Raw genomic sequence first — 23700 nt, forward strand, 5'->3', positions numbered from 1 at the left:
CCTAATCGCGTCTATGCCACCTTAATTTAGCCTCTTAACCTCGTTGCGGTATGCAGCTTCTCATAGCCCAAAAGCAGACACGTCACATAGCTAGAGCCTGTGAGAAGTATAAGAGGGGAGACGGCATAATATGATGTTGTTCTTAAAACAGATCTCTAGGATCTCTAGTGTCTTATGGCTGCCGAACCCATCGCAGATCAAGACATGTGGCTCTCTACCAGCCCTCTCCTTAGTTTGGGGGTTAAGGGTATGCACTTGATATGGATGGGCTGCGTAAAACTAGACATTAGTAGTAGAAACTCCACGAGAGCCTTCTCCTCCTCCACAGTTAGGTACTGTTGGCCTTGAGCCTTCTGCTTCATCGAAGGTCGTCCGTGGTCCTGGTGCTTATAAGTAGTGAGAGCGAGCCCGCGTGCTTCTTCACGGGCAGCCTATGTTCCATGTTCGTCTGCAGAAGCCTGGGCTGGCAGCTCGCTGGCGCGAGGCATAGCGACGATCGTAGTGTTACTTGCAGTGCACCTAAGGCACATCTGGCAATGCTGCCCATTCCACGCTTAACTGCCAAAGATAGCTCTTTGTCCATGGAAGGTTCGAGAAGGGCGCCACACTTCCAAAGTCACTAATGATTGACAGCATGAGAGGAACGCTGTAATTTTCCTTCAACCCTGTAGTGAGCAAGAGGCTGTTCCTCATAGATTCGCGCTATTCGACATGGGAACAGTATATTTGAGCGGCTGAGACATAGGTTGCTCAAACAGTAAGTTCTTTTCTGAAGAGTGGGTTTTTCGCGTCGCAGGGGGGAATATACTACAGGTGCGGATATCTCGTGCGGGAGACATGCTCACAGCGCCTCCACAATTCGTTTGTGGTCCGGGTGTTCAACACATCGCACTGTGCATCGAGCACAAAGCGCTTCCCATACAAGGTCAAAACGTCAAAATGCACTGTTTACCAACAGCCAGCGTCAAGAGACAAAGTGCACACTGTGTAGAACCCTCCTCACAATGCAAAAGTTTGGCATAATCACACAAGGAGAATCCTTTGATCCAGACTCATCACTTACGAGCACATTCTCCTAATCGAAGCAAACACAATCCAAATTTCTTGTGAGACTTACATACCAATCTGTCCGTAATCCAAAATCCAAAATCAGGCCAAGAGTCAGTAAGATATGGTGCAGGCTATATCGCCCGCTCAACACACGTGTGCGCGTAAGAAGATCTGGCCCAAGAGACCGAGCGACGGGTTCCGCGTGAGAAAGCGCAGAACGCATATCACATACAACCAGAGAGACCACGAGCTCACCGACAACCAACGCTCGTGGAGCCGTGCACTGACCGTGTCTCTGTCGGGATGGCCTGCCCGACGCGAGTTCCTCAGCGCCCAAATCGCAGCCCGCAAAGAAGAAACACGGACAAACGTAGCTAGAACTGGAAAGCAGATCGTAGATCCTGGTGTCCGGGCTACGACGCCTGTCCAGCGATCCCGCGTTGACACCGGTGACAAGCAGCACGACGTCGCCCGCAAGGCGTGGGCGCGCAAGGCCGCGCTGATGCACCGCGCCGGCTCGGGCGCGAAGCAGATCAGCGCCTGGGACCCCGTGGCGGAAACCTACCTGCGCGACTACGAGCTGGAGAAGCAGATGGCCGCGTTCAAAGCGGCGCACGAAGCGTCCAGCGCCAGCGACAGCGCCAGCGACAGCGACAGCGACAGCGACACTGACGCCGACGACGAAGAGAGCGGCGGCTCTGCTACGCCAGACGCGAGTCTCGGGGTCGTGGGGCCAGACACTCCGCCGTCGAGCTCCCCCCCAGCAGCGTTCCCGGAGTACTCGCCAGTGCCGCTGGTCGACTGGCGGGCGAAAGCGCGCGCTGGCATTGCGAAGAAGAAGCTCTCCATTGGCAAGGGCTGGAGCGCGCTGACGTGGAACCAGAAGTCGAATGTGCACGAGCGGCTGCTGTTGCTGGAGGACGATGGGGTTGATGTCAGGGAGCTGCTGGAGCGGAAGCTGGTCAGTGAGGAGGTGACGGCGCTGGTGCTGGAGCGGGCTGCGATGCAGGGAACGGATGGGACGGCGGGGTTGAGGGAAGCGTCGTCGATGGCGGGAACGGGCGTTGGAGTGTTGCAGACGGCGATGTCGCCGGTGCTGTCGGGCAGTTCATCGCTAGCAACTCAGCTGCAAGGAGGACGGCCAGCAGGACCCCCCTGGCACCTGACAGACGCGCCGGTCGTCGAAGACACCACACAGCTATTCTCACTCCTCGAGCCCTACCGACCACGAGCATCTTCCCGACTGAAGCGCAAGCGCAGCGACGCCACCGACCAAGCAGACCGCGACGACGCACTCACTGACTCTCCCCCAGCGCGCAAGAAGCGCAACATCCCCCTCCTCTCCGACGAAGCCCTCGCATCCCAGGCCCTCCAAGCGCTCAAACACGCCGTCCTGCGCCGCGTATTCCGCGCCGCGCAATGCACCTACCAGAAACACGCTCCGCCAACAACCATAACCCTCACGCCCACTGCTCTACCGCGGTCGCTATCAGATTCCAACCCGACCGTGTCGAGCCCCACAGACCGCCAGAGTAGAGATCCACAGCCCGCAGTCGAAGCCCGCACGTGGACTGTCCCGCGCCGCGGCCTCGCCGCCATCCTGCGCGAACTGCGCTTCCTGGCCTGCATACCCACCGATGCTGACGACGACGCCGATGCTGATACATCCACCATCGCGCTCTACAACCCAGACTACAACCCAGACTACCACGACACCTCCCCCTTCACCTCCCCGCCTACCGCAGAAACCCTAATCAAAACCCGCCTCTCCCTCACCCACCAGCAACGCTCCCGCATCATCATCTCCCCATCCCCAGCCTCAGACGGCGCAGTCCTCCTCCACGGCCCGGCCCTTGCACTCGCGGAGCTTTTTCGCGTCCTGCAGGGCGGGGTACTGCACTGCGCGGCGTGGGAGTGGGATGGGGTGGGGTTGCGTTCTGGCGGGGGCGGTGGGGGGTCGGGGAGTGGGCGGGAGTCAGGGTGGGAATGGGAGTTGGGGGGCGAGACGCGGGGGGTGCTTTGGGCTGTAGAGCAGCGGCTGCGAGAGGGGGGGTGAGCGGTGGGGATGGGGGTGTTTGGTAGAGGAGGCGTGGGTATGAGCGCGGTGGGATGGGAGAGTGTGCAACCCCCCCCCCCCCCTTCCCCCCGGCGCTTGTACTTATCGCGTGCATTCGACTCACCACGGCCTAGCATCCCGTCCTGTCGCACGACGAAACTACGTCGGCAGATCGGCACGAGATATCGCGACCGCGGTATATCTGATGCACAGGCATGTTAGCAGCACTAGATCCAGGCACGCGCAGCGCATCGCACAAAGCACAAAGCATAAATAGACAGCTTGAGAAAAATCCACCGCTATTGCATTCATGCGGTGCGCTTCATATACAGTCGTGTTGATCCGTTTTTCCCTCCCTCATCCGATATCCTGTGGTCATTACCGCCCCGCCCATCCCATCATCTCGTAAACCGTCTCGTTCGTAAACCGTCTCGTAGTAAACCGCCTCGTAAACCGCCTCGTAAACCGTCTTTCGTGGAAATCGTAAGCATTGAACGCCGAACGCCAGACAGGCCCGTGGACGCTGCCGCATGCAAGAACACCCCGCGCCTAATGAAAAAAAGCTCGACTGTGGGGTCGAGGAGAAAGAATTTGTACAAGCTGCCGCGCGACGCGTCAGGCGGGATTACCGTCTGCTCGAGTGGCGGGTGTGCCGTGTGTGGCGGTCGTCGGAACTAGCGCTGCCTGGGACAATGTTAGCGTTTGCCATTCGATGACATGGAGGTAAAAACTCACTGCTGGAGGTGTAGTCCGAGTAGTAGGCCGACGAGCCGCTGATAGTGGTGCTCTTATCGTCGCGGCGGTCGTGCTTCTTCTTCAGGCCGAGGGCGAGCGCCAGCCCGCCCAGCGCGGCCGCCATGCCCATGCCCTTGCCGATGCCGCTCTTCTTCTCGCTGGCGGGGCGGCTGGGCCGGCCGGGGCCCTGGCCGTACCAGCGGCCGCCCGCGGCGCCGCCGGCGTGGTGGTGGTCCTCGATGTACGTCGTCTCCTCGTGGGTGTGCTTGCGCTTCTTGCCCAGGCCCAGGATGCCGAGCAGGGTGTCGAAGAGCGCGCGGGCGCAGCAGAACAGGCAGATCAGGAAGAGGATCAGGATGCCGAGGAGCACGCCGATGACGATGCCGGCGATGGCGCCGCCGGAGAGCCCGTTGGAGGCGCCCGTCTCGGTGAGCGAGCCGCTGGCGCCGGTGGGGACGGCGGTCTGGAAGGGGACTGTGGCGGTGGGGGCGCCGGTGTAGGTGACGATGACCAGGGTGGAGGACGTGGGCCGGACGGGCGCAGAGGCTGACCCGGTGGGCAGGATGCCGCCGGAGCTGCCGCCCGCAATCATGGCGCAGGTGCCGACGCTGGGGTCCTTGCAGTACAGGCCGGAGTCGCAGCACACGCTTCCGCACGGGCTCTGGCTGTTGCCGCACGCCGCAGCCGTCGTGCCGCCGCCAACAAGCGTAGAGCCGACACTGGTCCTGGTCACCGCGCCGACCGTCTCCACCCAGGTGGTCGTGTAGAAGGCATATCCGCCTGACGGGGCACCGCCGCACTGTGCTTGGTCGCTGGCATCAGTGACGCAGGAAGAGCCAGCGGGGCAGCAGAGCCAGTTGTCCCAGCCGCAGCTCACACCGCCAGGGCAGTCAACGCGCTTCTCGAGCTGCGTTGCGTTGTGCAGGCGCATGAGCTCCTCGTCGTGGACGGGGTAGGGCTTCGCGACGACAGTTGATGTGCCGAGCGCGAGCAGAGCAAGAGCCTTGAAGAGCCCCATGGTGAGATGTCGTTTGCAGACAAACACGCTCGTCGATCGAGTATGGCGGTGCGTGGTACAATAATGCGGGGTTCCTATCTTAGCGTATCTGCAGTGATAGCGAATGGAAGTTCAAGCAATCCTCGCGGTGCTTCGATGGATGGAATGTGGTCAGTGATTGTTAGATGAACAAACAAAGCGAGTGGGAACGTGGAGGATTTGACGTCGTGCAAAGCAAGGGACGACGTAGACTTAGAGACGCTGAGGCTGGCGCTGGACGCGAGGTGGTTGGGGAGGCTGGTACGACCACGACACTGCCCAATGGGATGTGCAGGGCTCGGTTTTCGGTCCTGCAAACGCGGACGACGGGCGTGATGTGATGAAAATATTTATGAACTTGTCAATAAAGCACCGGATCCAATGTTTAGAGATATCTTCTGCATCACCGCTGCGCGCGATGCGATGAGCTCAGTGTGTTGATGTAGAGGTCCAAGCTTTAGTCTACCCAGCAACGCCAGCCACCTCTCATCACCTGCGACATCCCGCTCTCAAACCATCGCGCCGGCTGCATCCTTGATCCGCTGCTCGTACCTGACTAGATATGCGTCATCATCGCGTAGTGCTAATTTAAGACCGAGTCACTGATGAGCGCGTGGTCAGCTTTGCCCACAACAGGCGTCTAGCTCTAAACCTACATCTTCGCCAAGATGGTGTCGGATTTCGCCCGCTCTGCTGTGCCCAGCCCGTATTCTTCAATCAGTCTCTGCGCCGCTTTGTAGCCAATCAGGTAAGCCGTGGGCTGCGTGTGGTTGTTCGTTGTCACCGGGCAGACGCTTAGGTCAGCAACCCTCAGGCCCGGCACGCCCAGCACCTTGTAGTCCTTGTCGACACACACGTTCTTGTCGCCAGCCTTGCCCATCATGGCCGACCCGTTGGCGTGCCACACGGTGCTTGCGTTGTCCTTTACGAATGCGTCAACGTCGGCATCTGACAGACTGGCCGGCCCGCAGAGCGTCCGCTTGATCGATGGTTTCAAGACCTCGTTCTGCGTTATCTTCGTCCAGACCGAGCGCACAGCCTCGCGCATGATGCGGGCGTCGAACGGATGGGCGAGGAAGTTGAGGTTGATGACAGGCTTGTCCTCGGGATTGGACGAGCGCAGAGTGACCGACCCTTCGCTCTGGGGGTTCATCAGGAACGCAATGAAGGTCATGTAGCTGTTGCCCTTCTCAACCTGGACGCCCGGCGGCCAGGCCAGGCAGTTGTTGATGAATTCGTATGTCGGCACGTCGGCCTGGGTGAGGAACTGCTGTGTCGCTGCTGGCAGCGCCTGGTACTCTGGAAAGGACGTGAGCTCGGGGTGCTTGAGGAATCCACCCCACAGACACGACTGCTGCAGAGCGAAGGCCCCGGTCTTGTCCTTCTCCCAGAGAGCCGTGGCCTCGCTCATCAGGTTCTCGTCGGACTCGAAAGCCCAGCGGTCGTTCATGGCACCGTCGACCTCCACGCTCATGAAAGCCAGTACGTGGTCTTGCAGATGCTTTCCTACACCGGGCAGGTCCTTCTTGACTGTAACCCCAACGCTCTCCAGCTCAGCCTTGGGACCGATACCGTTGACGAGCAACAGTCGAGGCGTGTCGATAGCGCCCGCGCAAAGAATGACTTCCTTGGAGGCAAACGCTGCAACCTGTCAGCGTACTCACTGCATACTCCGCTTCTCGCCTACCTTTCCTGCCATCCGCCGTCTGCACACCCACCACCCTCTCCCCGTCCTCACTCCACAGAAACCGCGTCACACTCGCATCCGTCCACACCTCCAGATTCTCCCCACCGTCCCGCAGATGCGCAATCGCACTCGTCGACCTCCCGTCCTTGCTATAACTATACGGAAACACACTAACCCCCATCGGATCCCCACTATTCGGATCCAGATTGACCTTCTCCCCGGCCCCAACCAGCGCCTGCATCCCTTCCAGCACGCCCCTTTCCAACTTCGGCGGCAGCCCGATCTTCACCTTTCCGCGCTGCCCATGCACCCCGCGCCCGGGGCACGCCACATCCGCGTACTCCTCCGCCCCGGCGACCTCATACGTCTCGATGGCCGCGTAGTCGCGCTGCACGACGTCCCAGCCCCACGCGGGATCGCCCGTGCGCCGCGCCCACTCTTCGTAGTCCGCCGCGCTGCCCTTCAAGTACACGCCGAAGTTCAGCAGCGACGAGCCGCCCAGGCCCTTGCCGCGCGTGTACGCGATCGTGCGGCCGCCCAGCGCGGGCTCGGGCTCGGACACGTAGCCGTGGTCTAGGTCCGGGCGGAACAGGGCTGCGGCGTAGCGGTGCGCGGGCGCGCTGAGGAAGGCGCCCGTCGGCGTGCTGCCGGATTCTAGGACGAGGGTGCGCGGGGCCGACGCGGTGGTCGAGAGGTGGTGGGCTAGTAGCGAGCCGGAGGTGCCCGCTGCGAGTGTTAGTGGGGGCTGTGTGAGGTGGGGAGGAGACGGGGTGGGGTGAGAGAGGGCTGTGTGGGGACTGGGGGGACGTACCGCCGACGACGATGAAGTCGTAGGTATCCGCCATGTCGCGGTGATATATCAACCAGCCAATTGACCAACGCGCCACTCAATCCAATCGATCAAGACGATCTATCGAGCAGATCTATCAATCGAGCAAGCAAGCCAACCAGTCCAGTCCCTCTTTAAAGCGTCGTCAAAGACCAGCACAAAAAACACTTCTGCGATGTAGATATGTATGTTTCCTATCGCCCCCCCGCACCGCGCCGCCTAGTCTATATACCCGCGCTCAAGCGTGCATCCCCCGCCCTTGCCCTCCCGTCTTCGCGTCCCGGGTCGTAAGCGCGCGCTGGCGCCATTTCAAACCCGAGACAACGCCAGGTGAGCAGCGGCAGCGAATCGAAGCAACGGGAGTCAGCATCGAATCAGCATCAACGAGCAGCGAACCAACGAGCTAGACGTCAGCGAATCGAACCAACGAACCAGAAGCCACCAAATCAATCCAAATCCACACGTCAATCCACACCCAGGCCATCGCGGTCGCCCACACATCAGCAACACCCGCACCAGCGCTGCAAACAGCACAGTGCCGACCGCGCATGCCGTCCCCTAGCCACGTCCTAGCACGTCCCTAGCCACGGCTCTAGCGGCTACCGGCTAGCGGATAGCGCTTAGCTAGCGGCTGCCCCGCGTTTGGTGCCGGAGGGTTTTCCGCGGGCTAGTGCACGTGGGCTGCGAGAGTGGGGAGGGTGGTCGGGAGTGCGCTGGGGGGTGGATGGAGGGGTGTGAAGGGGTGTGTGTGCGGTGTAGTACCTGTGTTCTGGGACGGGGAGGGGGGGATGAGTGTGTGTGGTGTGGTGTGGTGTGCTGTACAGTGGTGTGCTGACGCCAGCGGGTGGTGCTGAGGCAGTGTCACAGGGTGGAGTGTAGAGTGTGAAAGTACAGCATTGAGATTTTATTCTCCGTGACAGTTTTTGGATTGGGGGGTTAGAAGTTCTAGGCGGTATCAGGGGGTTTGGCATGAGTGCCTGCTTCCGTGCGGTCCTCCCACATCTCCCGTTCACCCACAGCTCCCCTCGTCCCCAGCACTCTTCTTCCGCCCCCTGACGCGCTTCACCAGCGCCCTCAGATCCGGCAGACTCGCCGCCACAAGCGCCAGCGCAATCTGGATCGCCACGAGCATATTGATCGCCGGCCCAAAGTACGTCCCGTTGTCCTCGCGCCGCTTGATGAACGGGACCTGCACCAGCGCGACGCCGCACACCACCACGCCCAGCGCGAACACCAGCACCAGCGTCGCCCGCTGCCGCGCCGCCACGTGGTGCAGCGACAGCACGAACGGCACGGGCAGGATGAACACGCACAGATCGGTAACGCAGTCCCCGACGGCCGCGGTGTAGCTGTACGCCGCGCTGCTGAAGCACCGCGAGCCCGTGAACGCGCGCCAGTCGGGCGTCCAGAGTTTGTCGATGTCGGCGCACGACGCGACCAGCACGCCCAGCACCGCGGCGAACAGGCCCAGCGTCAGCGCGCACAGCGCGTAGCAGCAGCGCCGCAGCGAGCGCAGCGCCGCGGGGAAGATGCGCAGGTACGACGCCAGAATCGACAGCCGGATCAGCGTCACGGCGAACAGGTAGGCCAGGCGCCGCTCGAAGATGTGCTGGTAGTACAGCACCTCGGCGGCCTCGTCGGGGCTGGGTGCGTCAGCAGGCACGTGGGAGACGAGAGAAAGACTCACCCCTTGCGGTCGTATCCGAGGATGTCGTTTGCGCTGATGCAGGAGATGACTGTACGCGCGATGGCGCAGCCCTGGGTGCTCAGCATGGGTCGGGGTAGTGGGCGGCGCTACGTACCGAGCCCAGCACGATCAGGACGTCGTCTGTGGCCAGGCGGCCTTTGGTGGCGACGCGCGACCACAGCCGCAGAATCACGGCGCCGAGGGCCAGGCCGATGAGGGGGATCTCGACGGCGAACGCGACCTGGTCGAGCTGCATGGTCACCATGGTGGTTGCCGGCCTGGTGGCTAGTGAGGCGAGAGTAGTTGCAACGGCGATTTGGGTGGGGCATCGCGATTGATGTTTCCCATCGCGGCCAAGACGGGTTGCGTGTGAAGATGCTGACGTGCAGAAGGGTGCTGACTGAGCATTATACAAAAGGGTTGGCACCAATGGCTAGGCGACGCCGAGAAAGCTTGAAAACAGCGAGACTAGCGGGTGCTACTGGTTGGTTGTATTGACTGGAGTTGCTGCAATTGAGGATGTCGTTTTCGTGGTTGACAGGCTATGGTTTCTGTAACGGTGTAGGGATGCTGGAGTATAATCACACTAAGCCCGAAGTGGCAATCGACACCAGCGAATACACAGCCAGCGTGACAAACCGAGGGTACTGGATGATGACTGATCCATCAGAACACGTCTTCAATCCTGTCGACTTGGTTGAAGTCGTATGCATTACCATAGGGTCTGTTGAGGTAGTTGCTCATCACCTCCTCTTCCGCGGCGAATGTGGCTGCAATGTCAAGACCAGTCTTCGCCCTGCTCAATCGGCCGCGTAGGCCCTCGGCAAACTCAACCTCCATCTGATTCCGGTACCAGGGCGCGAAGTGGACTGCGAAGAATCAGCTTACATGCCTCTGGGGTTGACCGGCCAGACTCACTCATGGCAAGCATGACCCTTGGTGCGTGGCCCAGATTCGGCTTCCCGCCATGCCACAATCTCAGGTCTCTGATGACCACACTCCCCTTTTTCACCACTGGCTGGCTGGGTCCCCTCTCTCCCCGCCGCTTCTCAAGCAGATTCTTCTTGATGCGCCCACTGGCTCTGTCGCCGTGCTCGCCTTCCTGGTCCGCGATGGTGGTAGTGCTGTGTGTGCCGAGCCAGACCTCCGTGCTGCCGTTCTCGGGCGCCATAGCTACGAGTGGCACGTTGATTACAAGCGCAAAGGGAATGTGAGGGTGGTCAAAGTCGGCGTCGGTATGGGTGGGCTGAGATGTTGGGGGCGAGTCTGGGGTAGGCGGCAGGGCAGTGTTTCCGGAGACGAAGCGGAGAGAGGGGTGTGGGCCGAGTGTGGTTGACGTTACTTGTGTCACGATGGGGTCTGCGGTGTTAGTCGACGCACCAAGCTCACTAGACGACTTACTGATGTAGATGGAGTCCTCAAAGTACTCCGACGTCAGAGGCGGGTCTTGCTGGATGTTGCCTTTATTGTAGTTGTATCTGACTTCATCAATGTCTGTATGGTAGTCACCTCAGAGATCTGCTCACGGGCTATCCTTGCGGCTCTGCAGCTCGTATGCGTCTTTGACCATCTTCTCGTTGAGTCGATCGAGCACAGCATCGTCAATCATGTCCTCAAGTACGACCAGCCCATCACGAACCAGCGCACGTGTAGCAATCTCAAGATTACGCTGACCCAAATGCCCATTACTCTTTTCGGTCGCAGACACTGCAATCGCAATCGGTGTTGACGAGAGGCCTGAAGACATGGCGATAGGCAAGACGAGGGCTTCAACTACTTGGATGCTCTGTACGAGTACAATCAAGGACTTTTAGCACCTTTGTCAGCTGGTGATGGAAAGGAAGGCAAAAGCGAGTTAGACCGGGCTAGACTCGAGTTGGCCAGCGTCGAGAATCAGCAGCCAGGTCCGGCAAAGCTTGATGCGGGGCGGATTGCGGGGAAGCTTGGGCGTGCAGCTTGAGCTTGTTGCTTGTCCGCTCGCCGTGCGGATCCTCGTCAGCATACTGTTGGGATTCTCACTCCAGAACGCTATACGCAAGTACACCGATGCTGGTCAAGCTGAGCCTTTGGTCGTGTGGGCGCAATCGGCCCGCTCAGGGGACTGCATCTCAACTGTCACGCGACGGCGGACAGGCTGCCGTGCCGCTGCTGGTGCACCTCGGTCTGAACTTTGGCCAGTGGGACGCCTGCCAAAAGGAGTCGCTGATGACACGACGTAATGGCCGCGGTGGTTGACGGTAGTGCAAGCCACGAGGGCCTTCAATCACAGCAAGGGAGGTCAGGGGCGCTCGTGTGTGCAGACAGCAGAACACATAGAGTGGTAGAATGGCAGAGTGCGTAAAAGTAGGTATCCAAACACGTGCGCCGTGACAGAGCGGGAGGGCATGCAGGGCTGCTGCTGGGCGGGCGCCCAACGTTCGCAAGGGTGCGGGCCATCAGGGGAAGCGGAGACGGCGCTGGCCTCGCACATGCGTTCACGCCAAGGCGCGCGCATTCCACTCCCTCCACTGCAGACGCCCTCGCTGCTTGCTCAATGTCAGCACTCGCAGCAGACGGCGCTTCTTTGCTGCACACATAGCGCGCTGGCCCTGCAACACTCCACGCTCATTACATAGCATTCTGTATAAGCTACAGCCGCGACGCACTCCATCTGCAATTGCTCGCCTGACATCTGCCGACTGCCGTCTTGACCTCCGCCTTGCATACACAATCGATTTGGCCATATCGACGTGAGCAGCCCCTTTGCGAAACACCGCCGAATCGAGCCACGTCCGCGCGACAACACCACAACACCACAACACCACCCTCGCCGCATCACCGGCCACCACTCGCATCGCCGACCACCCCACCATGCCATCCCAACGCCGCGTGCGCCTCTTCGGCGTGCTCCTCCTCGTCACCCTCCTCGCCATCATCTACACCACGCGCTCCGGCGCCTCCACACACGCCTCGGACTTCTACACGAAAACACAGGAAGCACTGCAGCAGCACGAGTTCGCGGCGGCCGCCAAGCAGCGCGACGCCGACAGCGTGGGCACGCGGCTCAAGGCCGCCGAAGACGCCGCCAAGGCCGCCGCGTCGGCGAAGAGCGCAGACTTCCACAAGGCGGTCGCGGGCGAGAAATCCGTCGCCGGGCGTGTGAAGCTCGAGGACAAGGACAAGCCGGTGCCGGGCGTGGCGGCGCAGGGCGGGCGGCCGCGCGACCAGGTGAAAGTCGAGGATGCCGAGGACCGCGAGGTCGAGCTGGAGCTCAATGCGATTCTGAAGAAGAGCCCGGGTAGGCCCCCACATGACTATGCACTCGCCTTGCACGTTCCCTCGCTGACTGACTAAAGTAATCATCTTCTCCAAATCCTACTGCCCCTTCTCCAAGCGCGCAAAACATATCCTCCTCTCCGCATACACCATCACGCCCGCGCCCTACGTCGTCGAGCTGGACGAGCACCCGCTGGGCGCGCGCCTGCAGGACACGCTGGCGGCCATGACGGGGCGCCGCACCGTGCCCAACGTGCTGGTGCAGGGCAAGAGCATCGGCGGCGGCGACGACGTGCAGGAACTGGACGACGGGGACAAGCTGGTCGACACGATTAAGAGTCTGGGCGGGTCGCGGATCGTGGATGTGGTGCGTGTGGGGGCTAGGGAGAAGAGTGGGGAGGCGATGCGGAGGAAGAGGGCGTAGGGTGTTGGTTGGTTGGTGTAGCTTCTTTGCGGGGGTTGTTAGGCTTTGGCCGTGCTGGATATTGACGTTTGCATGGGTGGTGAGGTGTGCACAGGCATGGATATACCCTTGATAGTTGACAGAATGAGCATCGCTGACACGCACGTAGAGTCGGTGTGTAATCTGCATTTCCTAGATAAACTCCGCTATCGATGCATGTGAGTTTGTCGATGTGACCGTGATGGGGTTCGCCGAAGTGATAGCGATCGAGTCTGCCTTGCTGCATGTCCAGAACGCCGTTCCGTACATCGCCCGCAGCTTGCTTGTCTCCCGCCCCTCACTTCTTCCCGTTCTTGTCGACTGCATCAGCCCGAATGCCCAGCACACCAGCAGCGCCCTCCTTCCTGCTGAGGATCTTCTTAGGACCCCACACCCCCGCTCTCCCACCCACCTCGCTCTTCTCCTCCTTCCAGCCCACCTTCCCATTCTCCTTCAAGCCCGTCTTCACGCCCTCCTTTGCCCCCTCCCTCGCCACCTCCACCTCCTTCTTCACTACCCCAAACGCAGCCCCGGGACTCCCCACAGCCCCACCCCTCCCCTTCTTCCTCCCCCCCCTCCCAGCCTCAGCAACAACCCACGCCGCCCCCTCCCTCCTAACCCTCTCAACCTCCCTCTCGCGCTCGCCCCTCCTCTCCCCCTCCACGGCCCTCTCGTGCTCCGCCCTCTCCCTCGCCTCGCGCCTAACCCGCTCCCGCTTCTCCATCTCCACCTTCAGCCGCGCCGCCTGGTCGGCAGCCGCCACGCGTCTCTCGGCGGCTTCGAGCGCCTCGAGCGCTTCGGCGCGCGCCATCGTCTTGATGCACTGCCAGCAGGGGAAGTGCGAGCGCCGCGGCTCAGAGGTGCTTATGCTGGCGCACACGGTGTTGGTGGTGAAGCCTGGGCGGCACAGCTCGATGTACGGGCGGTCTGAGAGGTGCGTGCATGTGTGTAGTTTTTTCCGGTAGCGGCACATTGTGCTAGGGGGGGTTAGTGTGGAGAGTAGGGTGGGGAGCGTGCTTACCTGTTGGGTGGTGAGTGGTGAGGTGTCGGTGTTTTGTTGTTTGGTGTGAATGAGGTACGCTTGCGTGCGGAGCGGGTGGTTGCCTGGGCTTGATGTCGTTGGTTGGGTAATGAAAGAGGTGACTAAAGGAGAGTGGTGTAGGTAAGTGGATGAGTGAGCGAGCTCGTGAGCAAAAGGTAAAGTTGAGGTGAGATGCTAGTTGCTCTGGCAGGCAGGTGCGGATGGCATCACCTTCTTCCCTTTCAGCGTAAGAAGTCGCTCTGGAGACATCGTCACGCTGATGCTTTGCCTAGAGCAACTCCAGCCCAACCCACTGCCGTGCGTGCTTCACTCAACACCCCGGATTCGACTCAGGCTTCGCGTATATACCTCTCGAAGTACAGCTAGTCGGTCACTCAGTGGCCCCTCATACTTCACAGCTGTCACAAGATGCCATGAGCGATGTATGTAGCCTACTCACACCTTTTCGGGATCACCCCACAGACTAGATATCTACAGGCAGAGGACTGGTGGTATGAGCTGTGAGAAGAGAAGTGAAAAGCGGTGTTAGCCTGGAGGTCGTCATCTACCCTGCAATCAAAATGGCAACTCTGAAGTACTATTCTGAGGACTTCAGAAGCTCGTAATAATGCCGACGTGACAGTCTGGTACACATTCGTGTTGAAACCTTGGTGGATGTCCCCACCACATGTGCTGGTGGAGGTGTGTGATTTTGCTGTGTTGGTAGCGGGGTTTGGATATGCTTGTGTGTTGATTCGCAGATGCCGGTGATGGGGTTTTCAGAAAAGGAGTGTCGGTCAAGAGGTGTCGAGCTATATAAGGGACATGGTCGTGTGTATGTATGTAGGGGGTGAACGGCAGATGTCATTGATGTTTGTCGTCTGCCTTAATAAACAATGTGGAGGCTAGAGTAAGCCACATCGTGTACAGCTCGAAGAACAGCTTTGATGTCCTATCCTGGACGGCTTCAACAATTCCCACACATGTATTATGTCTACATGGCACATGCATTCTGTTTACGTAGTGGTCTAGATGAGCTTCGTCTCGAAGCGCTGGCGCAGAGCCTCATACTTCGTAGTGTCTCCAACACTAGGCCTGATCGCCTTGACAGCCTCCACGAAGTCACATTCCTCAATCACAACAGCAGACCTCTTCAGCGCCAACTGCCCAGCCCTCCGCAACAGCGACTCCAGATCAGCGCCAGAGAAGTTGCTACACTCCTCGCGCCTCCCCACCTCAGCCAAAGACTCGTCCAGAACGCCGCGTTGCTTGATCAGGGCACGTAGAATATCCACACGCTCCTCTGGCTTGGGGAGCTCTACATAAAGAAGGGTTTCGAGACGTCCGGGGCGCAGCATAGCCTCGTCGATCATCTCCGGGCGGTTGGTCGCGGCAATGACATAGATGCCTTCGCGCATGCTGAGGCCGTCAAGCTCGGTTAGCAGCGTGTTGACAACGCGGGCAGAAGCCTCATGGAGCTCGCTGGATCGCTTGGGTACGAGGGCGTCCAGTTCGTCGAAGAAGATGACGCAGGGGACGGAGCTGCGAGCGCGCATGAAGACTTGGCGAACGGCGCGTTCGGATTCTCCAACGTACTAGATTGGGATTAGTCATACCCTCGACAGTAGAAAGGAGGCACATACCTTGTTGAGCAGCTCGGGACCCTTGACGCTGATGAAGTTCGCTTTGGATTCTGCCGCAACGGCTTTGGCGACCAGGGTTTTACCGCAACCAGGAGGACCCCAGAGAAGCACACCTGTGGGAGCTGTAATACCAACTCTGCGGAACCGTTCGGGATCTTGAATGGGCGCGATGATGGCCCAATGAAGCTGGTCCCGGATGCGGTTGAGTGCACCAACATCATTCCACGTTGTATCCGGCACAGTAGCAAATCCTTCTCTCTTCGAGGATGGTGTGATGGTAGGAAGAACAGCCTGAAAAGCTTGCATAGAGAGAACAGAGTCTTCGAAGCCTGCGGGGCGGATGGCTTCCTTGTCGCGGACTCGCAAGACGAGTCGTCTCCATGACCGAATTGTGTCAGCTTCAGTAGCAGTAACTTTTGTCGTGTCGATGTCCATTTCGGATTCGTTGGCCGCAGCTTGCAGTTCCAGAGCTTCGCGGAATCGTTCCATCTCCCAGGTACCCGCCTTGCTGACCAGATCCTTCAAATCAGCACCCACGAAGCCAGCAGTCATCTTGGCAAGGGTGGTGAAGTTGACGTCCTCGGAAAGCTTGGGCTTGCGCGTGAGTGCTCTGAGAATGGACTCTCGCATAGCTTCATTGGGTACGCCCATGTTGATCTCCGTGTCGAAACGTCCTCCGCGGCGGAGCGCAGGATCCAGACTGTCCGGCCGATTCGATGCTGCCAGAACGATAACAGGCTTCCCGTCATTGCCTTCCATCGCCAAGCTGTCCATTGAGATGAGAAGCTGGGCGACAATTCGCTTCTCCATTTGACTCTGAGCATTGTCGCGCTTAGGTGCAATGACATCAATTTCATCGATGAAAATCAGACAAGGAGCCACCTCCTTGGCGCGCTCGAAATGCTCCCGAATTTGCTTCTCGGACTCTCCAGACATGCCTGAGACAACGGACGGTCCAAGAATTTCGATGAATGGCACACCCAGCTCTGCAGCGGCCGCTCGGCAGATTACCGTCTTTCCGCATCCAGGAGGACCGTGTAGCAGAATACCTCGAGGAATGGGGATCTGACGCTGCACATACTCTTCCGGGCAGAGTAGCGGTAGAACAAGGTGCTCCTTCAGCTGGTTCATGACCTTGCTCACGCCACCGAGGTCCTCCAGGCTGACACCAGACGGTGGGGCGACGTCAATCTTGGGCTCCTTGGGCTCCTTCTTCTGCCTCTTGCTCTCCCTTTCCCCGTTGGCCTTGGACTCGCGTTTCTTGCTGCTCTTATCGCCATTCGCTACCGTGGAGGGAGTCACGGTGCCTGTACTGGCCCATTGACCCACAATTTGCTTGTTCATCCAGTCGGCTGATTTGCTCTCCTTCTCTTTCTGCGCCTTATCGTCCATTTCACCAAAGTCGCCCTCAATATCGGCAATCTCGTCGTCAACCTCGCTCTCGTCTTCGCGCATCACCTCAATCACGCGTTCGATGGAATCCTCCAGTTGCTTCTTGGACCGCCTTTTAAGGCTTGAATTTGACCTCTGGATGTAGTCCTGCACGGTCGAGACCCGAAGTTTGAGAGGTGACTCATTTTTGTCGTCAAGATACTTGCGTACAATCTGGTAGATGTCCCGATCCAGACCTTGCTGCAATGATCTACCGCGGGGAGCCATGAGGGGTAGGTACCAGCCTGGGGGTTTTCAAGGCGGTCGAGACTGAACAGATTACAGGCAGCGATCGTGTGATTCTGGTCAAGGGTGTATGCTGGTGGTTGTTCCGGACTTCGTCAAGGTTCACAGTCCACAAATATTTTGCGAGCCTCGGACCAGGGTCCCAATCGATAGCGTTAGCGCGGACTAGCGCGTCGGCCCATCTCCGGCGTCGGCTACGCATACGTCAAGTCAATCAAGGCAGGCACGCAGGTGACATACACTGATGCGCTGATGGAAACACTGCCAGCATGGGGAACTCAAGTAGCTCGAACAAGATCTCTGCCCAGGACAAGTGCGTCTTCGTGTCTCCAGCTTCAGGCGCATCGTTAACGGCTGCAGGGCGATCCTGGACATGAAGAACCAGCGCGATAAGCTGCGACAGTACCAGAAGCGCATCACTGTGCTGACGAATCGTGAGAAGGCGATCGCAAAAGAGTGCTTAGCCAAGGGCGACACAAATAGAGCCAAGTTGGCGCTTAGGCGGAAGAAATACCAGGAAGGACTGATTCAGAAGACGGATGCACAGCTGGCGCAGTTGGAGGTGCTTACAAGTGACGTCGAGTTCGCACTTGTACAAAAGGATGTGTTGTTTGGCCTGCAACAAGGTACTGCGGTGCTCAAGGAAATCCATAAAGAGATGGGTGGTATAGAGAATGTGGAGAAGCTGCTGGGGGAGAACGCTGAGGCGAGGGCATATCAAGAGGTGCGCACCTCTCCTGCTCTATTACCTGAGCAGAGATCTGTCTCATCTGTTCGCCACATACTAACGTCAGTCACAGGAAATCAGCGAGCTCCTCGCCAACAAGATGTCGAACCAAGACGAGGACGAAGTCGAAGACGAGCTCGAGGCTCTCGAACAAGAGGTCAACGGCGTCGTTTTGCCCGACGCCCCTGTCCAGCAACCGGAGTTCACGCCAGAAGAGAGGGCACAAATAGCGAGAGACAGGGCGCAGAGACGAGCCAGGGAACGTGCCGCTGAGTTGGAACAGAGGGCAGAGCCCATGCTGGCATAGTCATTATCGGGGACATACGTGCATTGAGCGAGGCGTTGGTGGCATTTTGAGTACAGCGATAAGTGTTGGAGTTCACATACAGCATGATAGACGTCAAATCATTTGGTTGAAAGGTGCACGTGCTCGATTCGTGTCTCTTGAGGCTCGATTTGCAGTGGCGGTCATGTCTTGCATTGCCGTCATTCCTCACCATTCCTTTGTAGTCACAAGTATCATATTTGATATGCTCTCCACATCGCTGCTGAACTCCTTCCTCACAACCAACTCGGCTACCCCACTACCCCGCCACTGCCACCTCAATCTTGCCGTCACCCACCATGTCGCACTCCCACTGCCACGACGAATCCCATAGCCACGACCATGGCGACCACGATCACGATCACAGCGATGACATCACACCCGCGCTGCAGAACATACTGTACTCGCAAATCGACTTCAGCGCGCTGCGCACCCTAAACGAGGACGACAGCAACAGCGGCCGCGCAATTTGTCAGAAAACATGGGCGCAACGCCTCGAGCCAACGCCAGAACTCGTGTCCAGCGCCGATGAGCAGCTGCTCATGCTAGTCCCATTCGCAGGACAAGTGCGGTTGCATTCGATTCTACTGCGGACGTCGGACAGCGAGTCTTCGCCAAAGACGCTCAAAGTGTTTGCGAACTTCGGGGAGGACATGGACTTCGACACGGCATCTGAGAAGTCGCCCACACAGACGTTCGAGATTGCGAGGACAAGCGAAGTCCAGGAGATTCCGGTCAAGAGGGTGCACTTCAATAACACGAGGAGCCTGGCGCTGTTCTTTGAGGACAATTGGAGTCAGGGCGAGGAAGATGAGACGCGGATTAGTTATCTAGCATTTAAGGGCGATTTCATGAAGCTGAACAAAGAGCCAGTTAGTGTGCTATACGAGGCGGCTGCGAATCCGGCGGATCATAAAGCTATTGCGGGGGTTAAGGAGGGGGTAGGGAGGGGCATCCAGTGAGACGCTGAAGAGGCGATGGCAGAACACGAGAACATCAGTATTGCAGACAGAAGTAGTTTCTTCTCGTGGTATATATTAGCTTGCGATTCAATATCAACTTTTAGTTCTGTCGAGTCAGCCGAGAGAACCTCTTTTTCGAGCGCGGAAACATACGCTGTATTTGTTCGTTTCGTGGGTATCATCTCTGGTCGGCGCTGTCTTCTCGAATCTCTTCTCCAGCTTTGCCCTCTAATCTCCTAGTCATTCCACCAAATTCTTGACCAACTCGCGTGCCCAGCTTGGCTCCGTCTTGCGACGCGTCGCAACGCCAACCTCGGCCTGACGGTCTCAGTACTGGGGTCCATCTCAATCCAACATCCCTGGCCGCTTGACACCTCACACGTGCCTCGTACTCCCCAAAACTTCTCCGTGCACCTTCGTCCAGTCAATCTTGGTATCAACGTCCTCGTCCACGCGTCCACACACAGCGACACTATCACCGCGCACAATGTACAGCCCCAAAGGCACTTCTTCGCTCGGTACGCCTTCGTCTGCCGGTCGGATGATGCGTTCGTATGCGTCGGCTAGAACGAGGTTCATGGAGCCGTCGCAGGAAAAGAGCGTGCCGACCATGGTTCGCCCATCGAGGGTCAGTACGGATACTTTCTCTGTACTATGTTAGCGATGAAGAGGAACGAGAAGAGGAGGTGTACTGTTAAGGTACGCGTTTAGCGCCATTGTGGTGTGGATGTCGAAGTTTAGAGTCTGACTGTAGATAGCCCAGTATGCTAGTGATATGGAAAGTCGAAGTAGCAGATCAAGACCGAGGCGATTTCAGTGAAAGGATGTTGAGCGAGAATTTGTGCTAGAATCTCTTGTGCAATGCTGATGGTGCTAGCGATTGAGGGCAAGTAGAGCTTCACTACAGCCTCAGCGTCAACATTGTACAAAGTCCGTGCGTAAATCTCAGCCAATCATGCATCGATACCTCCGCGGTAGCACACTCGATGGTCGAAAGAGCTTCTCAAACGCCTGCAAGCCTGATGTCAGCATCGTGACATCTGGAAGATGTTTGTATCGGCTGTCTTCAGCAGCTGTCGAGATTTTGCCTGTCTCGAAATTGCACCTGAAAGTACCGGGTGAGTTGAGAAGCTCGGAGCTGGCTTATCACAGATACGACGACTACGTTTCGTAGTTTATCTTGGATATTATGCACAATCTATGCATGCGAGTGAGAATGCGAGACCTAAGTCGTAACGATCATTGCCTCTCGAGACAGTGCAGCGCAGCAGTGAAATTGCCGGCACGCGCTTCACATGACCAATTGGCACTCGCTGGATAAGTACATCCGCTTTCAATCCAGCCGACATTTGCTCTCCGAAACGGCAAACCGTTCCGCACACCTACATTCGCTGCTTGACGGACAATTTCCGTCCCACGCTGTTTCAAATGTGAAGGTGTTGTGGGGTGATGGACCGAGGCATGTGATGCGCTCCGCACACGACTCGACCGCCCAACTCCGACCAGCCAGCTTGCAGCCTTCTTCTCGAACAGAAGTTCTGGATGCCTCGAACCAGCCAGCCGCTCACCCACCCACGTGGCATTGGCGTTTGACGGGTCGGCGTTCATCCCGTTTCTGCACAACGGGAATCCTCACTCGGCTAGACGTCGAATGGTATTGCTCCCACGCGCACTGTGGCGTAAAGCTCACACACCCTCGAGGCGTATCACCGGGCACGGGACGTCGCTGGTCTGATCAGACGAATCGCATTTCGCGTGCGATTACTGCACAGGTGCTTCTATCCCCGTCTTGGGAGGTGAAATGGGCATTTGCACCGTTCGAGCAATGCGTGTGCCAGACATGCTCAGCCTCGCCTACTGGTTGCATTACGGGGCGCATCTGCAGCCGCCTCCACCAACGGTCTTTGAGCATGGTGCGCCCTGTCCGTTCGCTATCTACAACCCTAGACGCTATCTGTGACCTTGCCGTCCAGCATGCTGGGTGGTTTATCTGGCCCAGTCTGCTGGCTCTCAGGACATGCAAACACCATGCGACCGCCCCCATCCTGACTCTAAGCTATGGCCTTTCAAGTCGACAACGATGAGCTGCCAACAGCAAATATTACCCCGCTGCCCACGGCTATGACGGCTGCTGCGTTCCTTGGGATTGCCTGGTATCTGAGTGTCGAAGTCAGTGTACGCCTGCTCTCCAGAGCAACGCGACGTAGCCTATACTTCTGGTCCTGTCTCACCTGTGCCCTGAGTATCATTACTCACGCTCTTCTCATTGTCCTTCTGGACTTCAAGATCTGGGAAAGCTACGGCGCAATCGTGATAATACACGTGTCGTGGTGGTTGTATATCACATCGCAGTCTGTAGTGCTGTATTCGCGACTCAATCTCGTCCTCCAACGAGTGGAGACGGGACGTTATGTTCTCTATATGATCGTCGTTAATGCGACCATCTTTGGTCTGGGGACGGTCATCCTGGGCATGGTTGCAGTAAGCCTCAACACGCCACATCATCTATTCAAGAGGCTGACCATCTCCAGCGCCACCCGACCATGGTGCATCGACTCGGCTACGTGAATCTGATATGGGACAGAATCGAACTCGGTGCGTTCTTCGTCCAAGAAACCATCATCTCGCTCCTCTACATTCGCGAAACAGCGCGGCACCTACAAAACGTCGCTCTTCTTGGTACCAACATCCGTACCACCAGGCGCGTGCTCCAACATTTGATACTCGTCAACATCTTTATCATATGTCTGGACTGTAGCCTTATTGGGTTGTGTTATGCAGGTTTCTTCTTTCTGCAGGGCTACTACAAAGCTGCCGTATATGCGGTGAAGCTCAGGACAGAGTTTACGATTCTGAACCAGCTACGGTCCTCCTTACCGAACTCTTCGGATCATGAGAGCGAATTCAGAGTCTACGAACGATCGGAGAGTCGACATATGGGTGGGGGAGCAGACGGGGTGCAGAGCGTCAGGCGCGGTGCGCACAGCGAGGACAGTGAGATCCAGATGGTAGTCATGCGGAGCGGGCGGCATGGAGGTATAACAATACAGAAGGATGTCGTGATATCGTCGGTGCGGAGGGATCAAAGCGACAGCTTTGAAGCAGCCAGACCTTGAGGGCGTTTGGAGATTTTCACTGCGTTTCGAACAATATGATACCCTTATACGAATGGATGACTAATGATTGTGGTTATTTCATCTGAGCAGTAATTGAATACCTAGTAATTGAATTGTTTGTCACATGCGATATTGCTATTTGTCACATAATTCTGGAAGTGTAGAACGTGGAGGTTCTGGTGAGCGTCGGCGCAGGCTTTGAAAGATGCAACACCACAACAACGAATATTGTTCAGGATACCCCAGGTGTCGTCTCGCCTGTCTAGCGTGTCTCCCAGCGGCTCCCCATATTTGAGATCCGGTTATTGAGCTACGCTGATCGACGCAAGTAGGTATCACACTAGTTGTGTCTGCACCTCAAGGTTGGGTCAGCAGTCGTGCCACTGACGAGCGATTGCACATCATCCTGATTATCTAAACCTATGTGTAGTCGTGCGCTTATTTGAGTGTAAGCTCGTATATGCGCCGAGATCGCTTAGCAAATGTGTGTTGCTTTAGAACGAACCTCGAAGAATCGAAGCTGACGCCACTGGTGACGGCGGTCACGGAGCACATATTTTCGGTTGCGCGTTCCAGAGGGAGCTAAGAAGCAGGGCTTGCTGCGGTCTCGGAGGGCTCCCGCTGCGAATAATAACTCGACTTCTATTGCTGCGCGAATTGTAGAATGCAACCTAATGTTGGCGGCATTTATGTTGAGGCTCGAAGGATGCCGCCGGACCGGTGCAGGGCTTAGTCTAACTAGTTCGGCGCCGAAAGGTCCAAAGTCGTTACTGATCATCATGTCTAATTCGTACAACCCTCATCTACAAACAAGAGCTAAGCTCTCGAAGTTGGCGTCTACGATGCGATATTCTGCTCGTGACAACGTACTGGCGTCGGGTCCCCAAGACTGAAAGAACAAACCTGCTGGAAACATGCATCGCTTTCATCGTCAAATGCTACGACATCACGGGCTTCGCCAAGGTCTATAATCAGCCCTATAGGGCCTATACATACAATGAACGTGCACGCCACGCTGCAGCTGGTGTCGCAAGCTCGTCGATGAGCCACCGCCTTACGCAGGGCAGACGCCGTCTCCGCCCGTATCACCCTTGTACCTGCTTACATTCTCAAGGATAGACTCGAGCAACAGGCAAAAATTTCGGTTGAGGCTGAGGATCCAGATGGACCTGCGGCGTGGTACGTCGCCCAACAAGTTGTCAGCGCTGCTAGCCGTTGAGCGGCCACGGTCGGCGCACCCGTATGGCGCTGATTCGCTCACATCGACCAGCTCGAACAGGGAAAGGGTGGGCCGAAAAGTAGCCGCATCTCCACCTTTTTGTTTTTAACGTCAGCATGCTGCAAGCCCTTCCGCACAATGCCTCTTGGTAGGAAGTGAGCGCGTTTACATCACGACCCGGTCGACACCTTTTTATCCGATTTATTTCGCGACCTATCTTCCGACATACCTTG

The 23700-nt window shown here is 57.8% G+C and overlaps 12 protein-coding genes across 12 annotated transcripts; 5 read left to right on the forward strand and 7 right to left on the reverse strand.

Moving 5' to 3' along the window:
* Positions 1 to 1107: 1107 nt before the first annotated feature.
* C7974DRAFT_443774 (uncharacterized protein) lies at positions 1108 to 3106 on the forward strand (the record flags this gene model as incomplete). Its single annotated transcript, XM_046145470.1, has 1 exon — positions 1108 to 3106. Exon 1 carries the CDS (start codon positions 1172 to 1174, stop codon positions 3104 to 3106), a length of 1935 nt encoding a protein of 644 aa, XP_045991982.1. The 5' UTR covers positions 1108 to 1171.
* Positions 3107 to 3347: 241 nt separating this feature from the next.
* On the reverse strand, positions 3348 to 5281 carry C7974DRAFT_428369 (uncharacterized protein). The gene is made up of 2 exons (XM_046144595.1): positions 3842 to 5281; positions 3348 to 3790 (listed from the first exon to the last, which is right to left on the reverse strand). Exons 1-2 carry the CDS (start codon positions 4857 to 4859, stop codon positions 3732 to 3734), a joined length of 1077 nt encoding a protein of 358 aa, XP_045991983.1. The 5' UTR covers positions 4860 to 5281; the 3' UTR covers positions 3348 to 3731.
* On the reverse strand, positions 5282 to 7617 carry C7974DRAFT_404021 (choline dehydrogenase). The gene is made up of 3 exons (XM_046142906.1): positions 7376 to 7617; positions 6565 to 7290; positions 5282 to 6518 (listed from the first exon to the last, which is right to left on the reverse strand). The coding sequence occupies exons 1-3, from the start codon at positions 7407 to 7409 to the stop codon at positions 5530 to 5532; spliced, it is 1749 nt and encodes a 582-aa protein (XP_045991984.1). The 5' UTR covers positions 7410 to 7617; the 3' UTR covers positions 5282 to 5529.
* An 833-nt stretch (positions 7618 to 8450) lies between these two features.
* On the reverse strand, positions 8451 to 9318 carry C7974DRAFT_279926 (uncharacterized protein; the record flags this gene model as incomplete). The annotated part of the gene is made up of 3 exons (XM_046137581.1): positions 8451 to 9036; positions 9081 to 9151; positions 9196 to 9318. Coding segments are annotated over 3 exons (780 nt in total), but the record flags the coding sequence as incomplete, so codon positions are not given.
* A 138-nt stretch (positions 9319 to 9456) lies between these two features.
* C7974DRAFT_66532 (phytanoyl-CoA dioxygenase family protein) lies at positions 9457 to 11120 on the reverse strand. Its single transcript, XM_046147037.1, has 4 exons — positions 10607 to 11120; positions 10482 to 10558; positions 9999 to 10439; positions 9457 to 9949 (listed from the first exon to the last, which is right to left on the reverse strand). Exons 1-4 carry the CDS (start codon positions 10825 to 10827, stop codon positions 9747 to 9749), a joined length of 942 nt encoding a protein of 313 aa, XP_045991986.1. The 5' UTR covers positions 10828 to 11120; the 3' UTR covers positions 9457 to 9746.
* A 439-nt stretch (positions 11121 to 11559) lies between these two features.
* On the forward strand, positions 11560 to 12933 carry C7974DRAFT_344628 (glutaredoxin domain-containing protein). The gene is made up of 2 exons (XM_046139339.1): positions 11560 to 12357; positions 12416 to 12933. The coding sequence occupies exons 1-2, from the start codon at positions 11931 to 11933 to the stop codon at positions 12757 to 12759; spliced, it is 771 nt and encodes a 256-aa protein (XP_045991987.1). The 5' UTR covers positions 11560 to 11930; the 3' UTR covers positions 12760 to 12933.
* A 142-nt stretch (positions 12934 to 13075) lies between these two features.
* C7974DRAFT_443778 (uncharacterized protein) lies at positions 13076 to 13750 on the reverse strand (the record flags this gene model as incomplete). Its single annotated transcript, XM_046145471.1, has 1 exon — positions 13076 to 13750. One exon carries the CDS (start codon positions 13748 to 13750, stop codon positions 13076 to 13078), a length of 675 nt encoding a protein of 224 aa, XP_045991988.1.
* Positions 13751 to 14643: 893 nt separating this feature from the next.
* On the reverse strand, positions 14644 to 17200 carry C7974DRAFT_344632 (P-loop containing nucleoside triphosphate hydrolase protein). Its single transcript, XM_046139340.1, has 2 exons — positions 15442 to 17200; positions 14644 to 15393 (listed from the first exon to the last, which is right to left on the reverse strand). Exons 1-2 carry the CDS (start codon positions 17098 to 17100, stop codon positions 14827 to 14829), a joined length of 2226 nt encoding a protein of 741 aa, XP_045991989.1. The 5' UTR covers positions 17101 to 17200; the 3' UTR covers positions 14644 to 14826.
* On the forward strand, positions 17201 to 18363 carry C7974DRAFT_404042 (Snf7-domain-containing protein). Its single transcript, XM_046142907.1, has 3 exons — positions 17201 to 17431; positions 17479 to 17842; positions 17919 to 18363. The coding sequence occupies exons 1-3, from the start codon at positions 17388 to 17390 to the stop codon at positions 18150 to 18152; spliced, it is 642 nt and encodes a 213-aa protein (XP_045991990.1). The 5' UTR covers positions 17201 to 17387; the 3' UTR covers positions 18153 to 18363.
* Positions 18364 to 19181, forward strand: C7974DRAFT_404043 (PITH domain-containing protein). The gene has a single exon (XM_046142908.1). It carries the CDS (start codon positions 18470 to 18472, stop codon positions 19130 to 19132), a length of 663 nt encoding a protein of 220 aa, XP_045991991.1. The 5' UTR covers positions 18364 to 18469; the 3' UTR covers positions 19133 to 19181.
* A 218-nt stretch (positions 19182 to 19399) lies between these two features.
* On the reverse strand, positions 19400 to 19983 carry C7974DRAFT_66566 (uncharacterized protein). The gene is made up of 2 exons (XM_046147038.1): positions 19825 to 19983; positions 19400 to 19779 (listed from the first exon to the last, which is right to left on the reverse strand). The coding sequence occupies exons 1-2, from the start codon at positions 19847 to 19849 to the stop codon at positions 19508 to 19510; spliced, it is 297 nt and encodes a 98-aa protein (XP_045991992.1). The 5' UTR covers positions 19850 to 19983; the 3' UTR covers positions 19400 to 19507.
* Positions 19984 to 20965: 982 nt separating this feature from the next.
* C7974DRAFT_66600 (uncharacterized protein) lies at positions 20966 to 22381 on the forward strand. Its single transcript, XM_046147039.1, has 2 exons — positions 20966 to 21613; positions 21664 to 22381. The coding sequence occupies exons 1-2, from the start codon at positions 21191 to 21193 to the stop codon at positions 22246 to 22248; spliced, it is 1008 nt and encodes a 335-aa protein (XP_045991993.1). The 5' UTR covers positions 20966 to 21190; the 3' UTR covers positions 22249 to 22381.
* Positions 22382 to 23700: the final 1319 nt, after the last annotated feature.

The sequence above is a fragment of the Boeremia exigua genome (assembly GCF_020726555.1).
Source record: "Boeremia exigua strain MPI-SDFR-AT-0100 chromosome Unknown C7974scaffold_13, whole genome shotgun sequence".
NCBI classification, from domain to species: domain Eukaryota; kingdom Fungi; phylum Ascomycota; class Dothideomycetes; order Pleosporales; family Didymellaceae; genus Boeremia; species Boeremia exigua.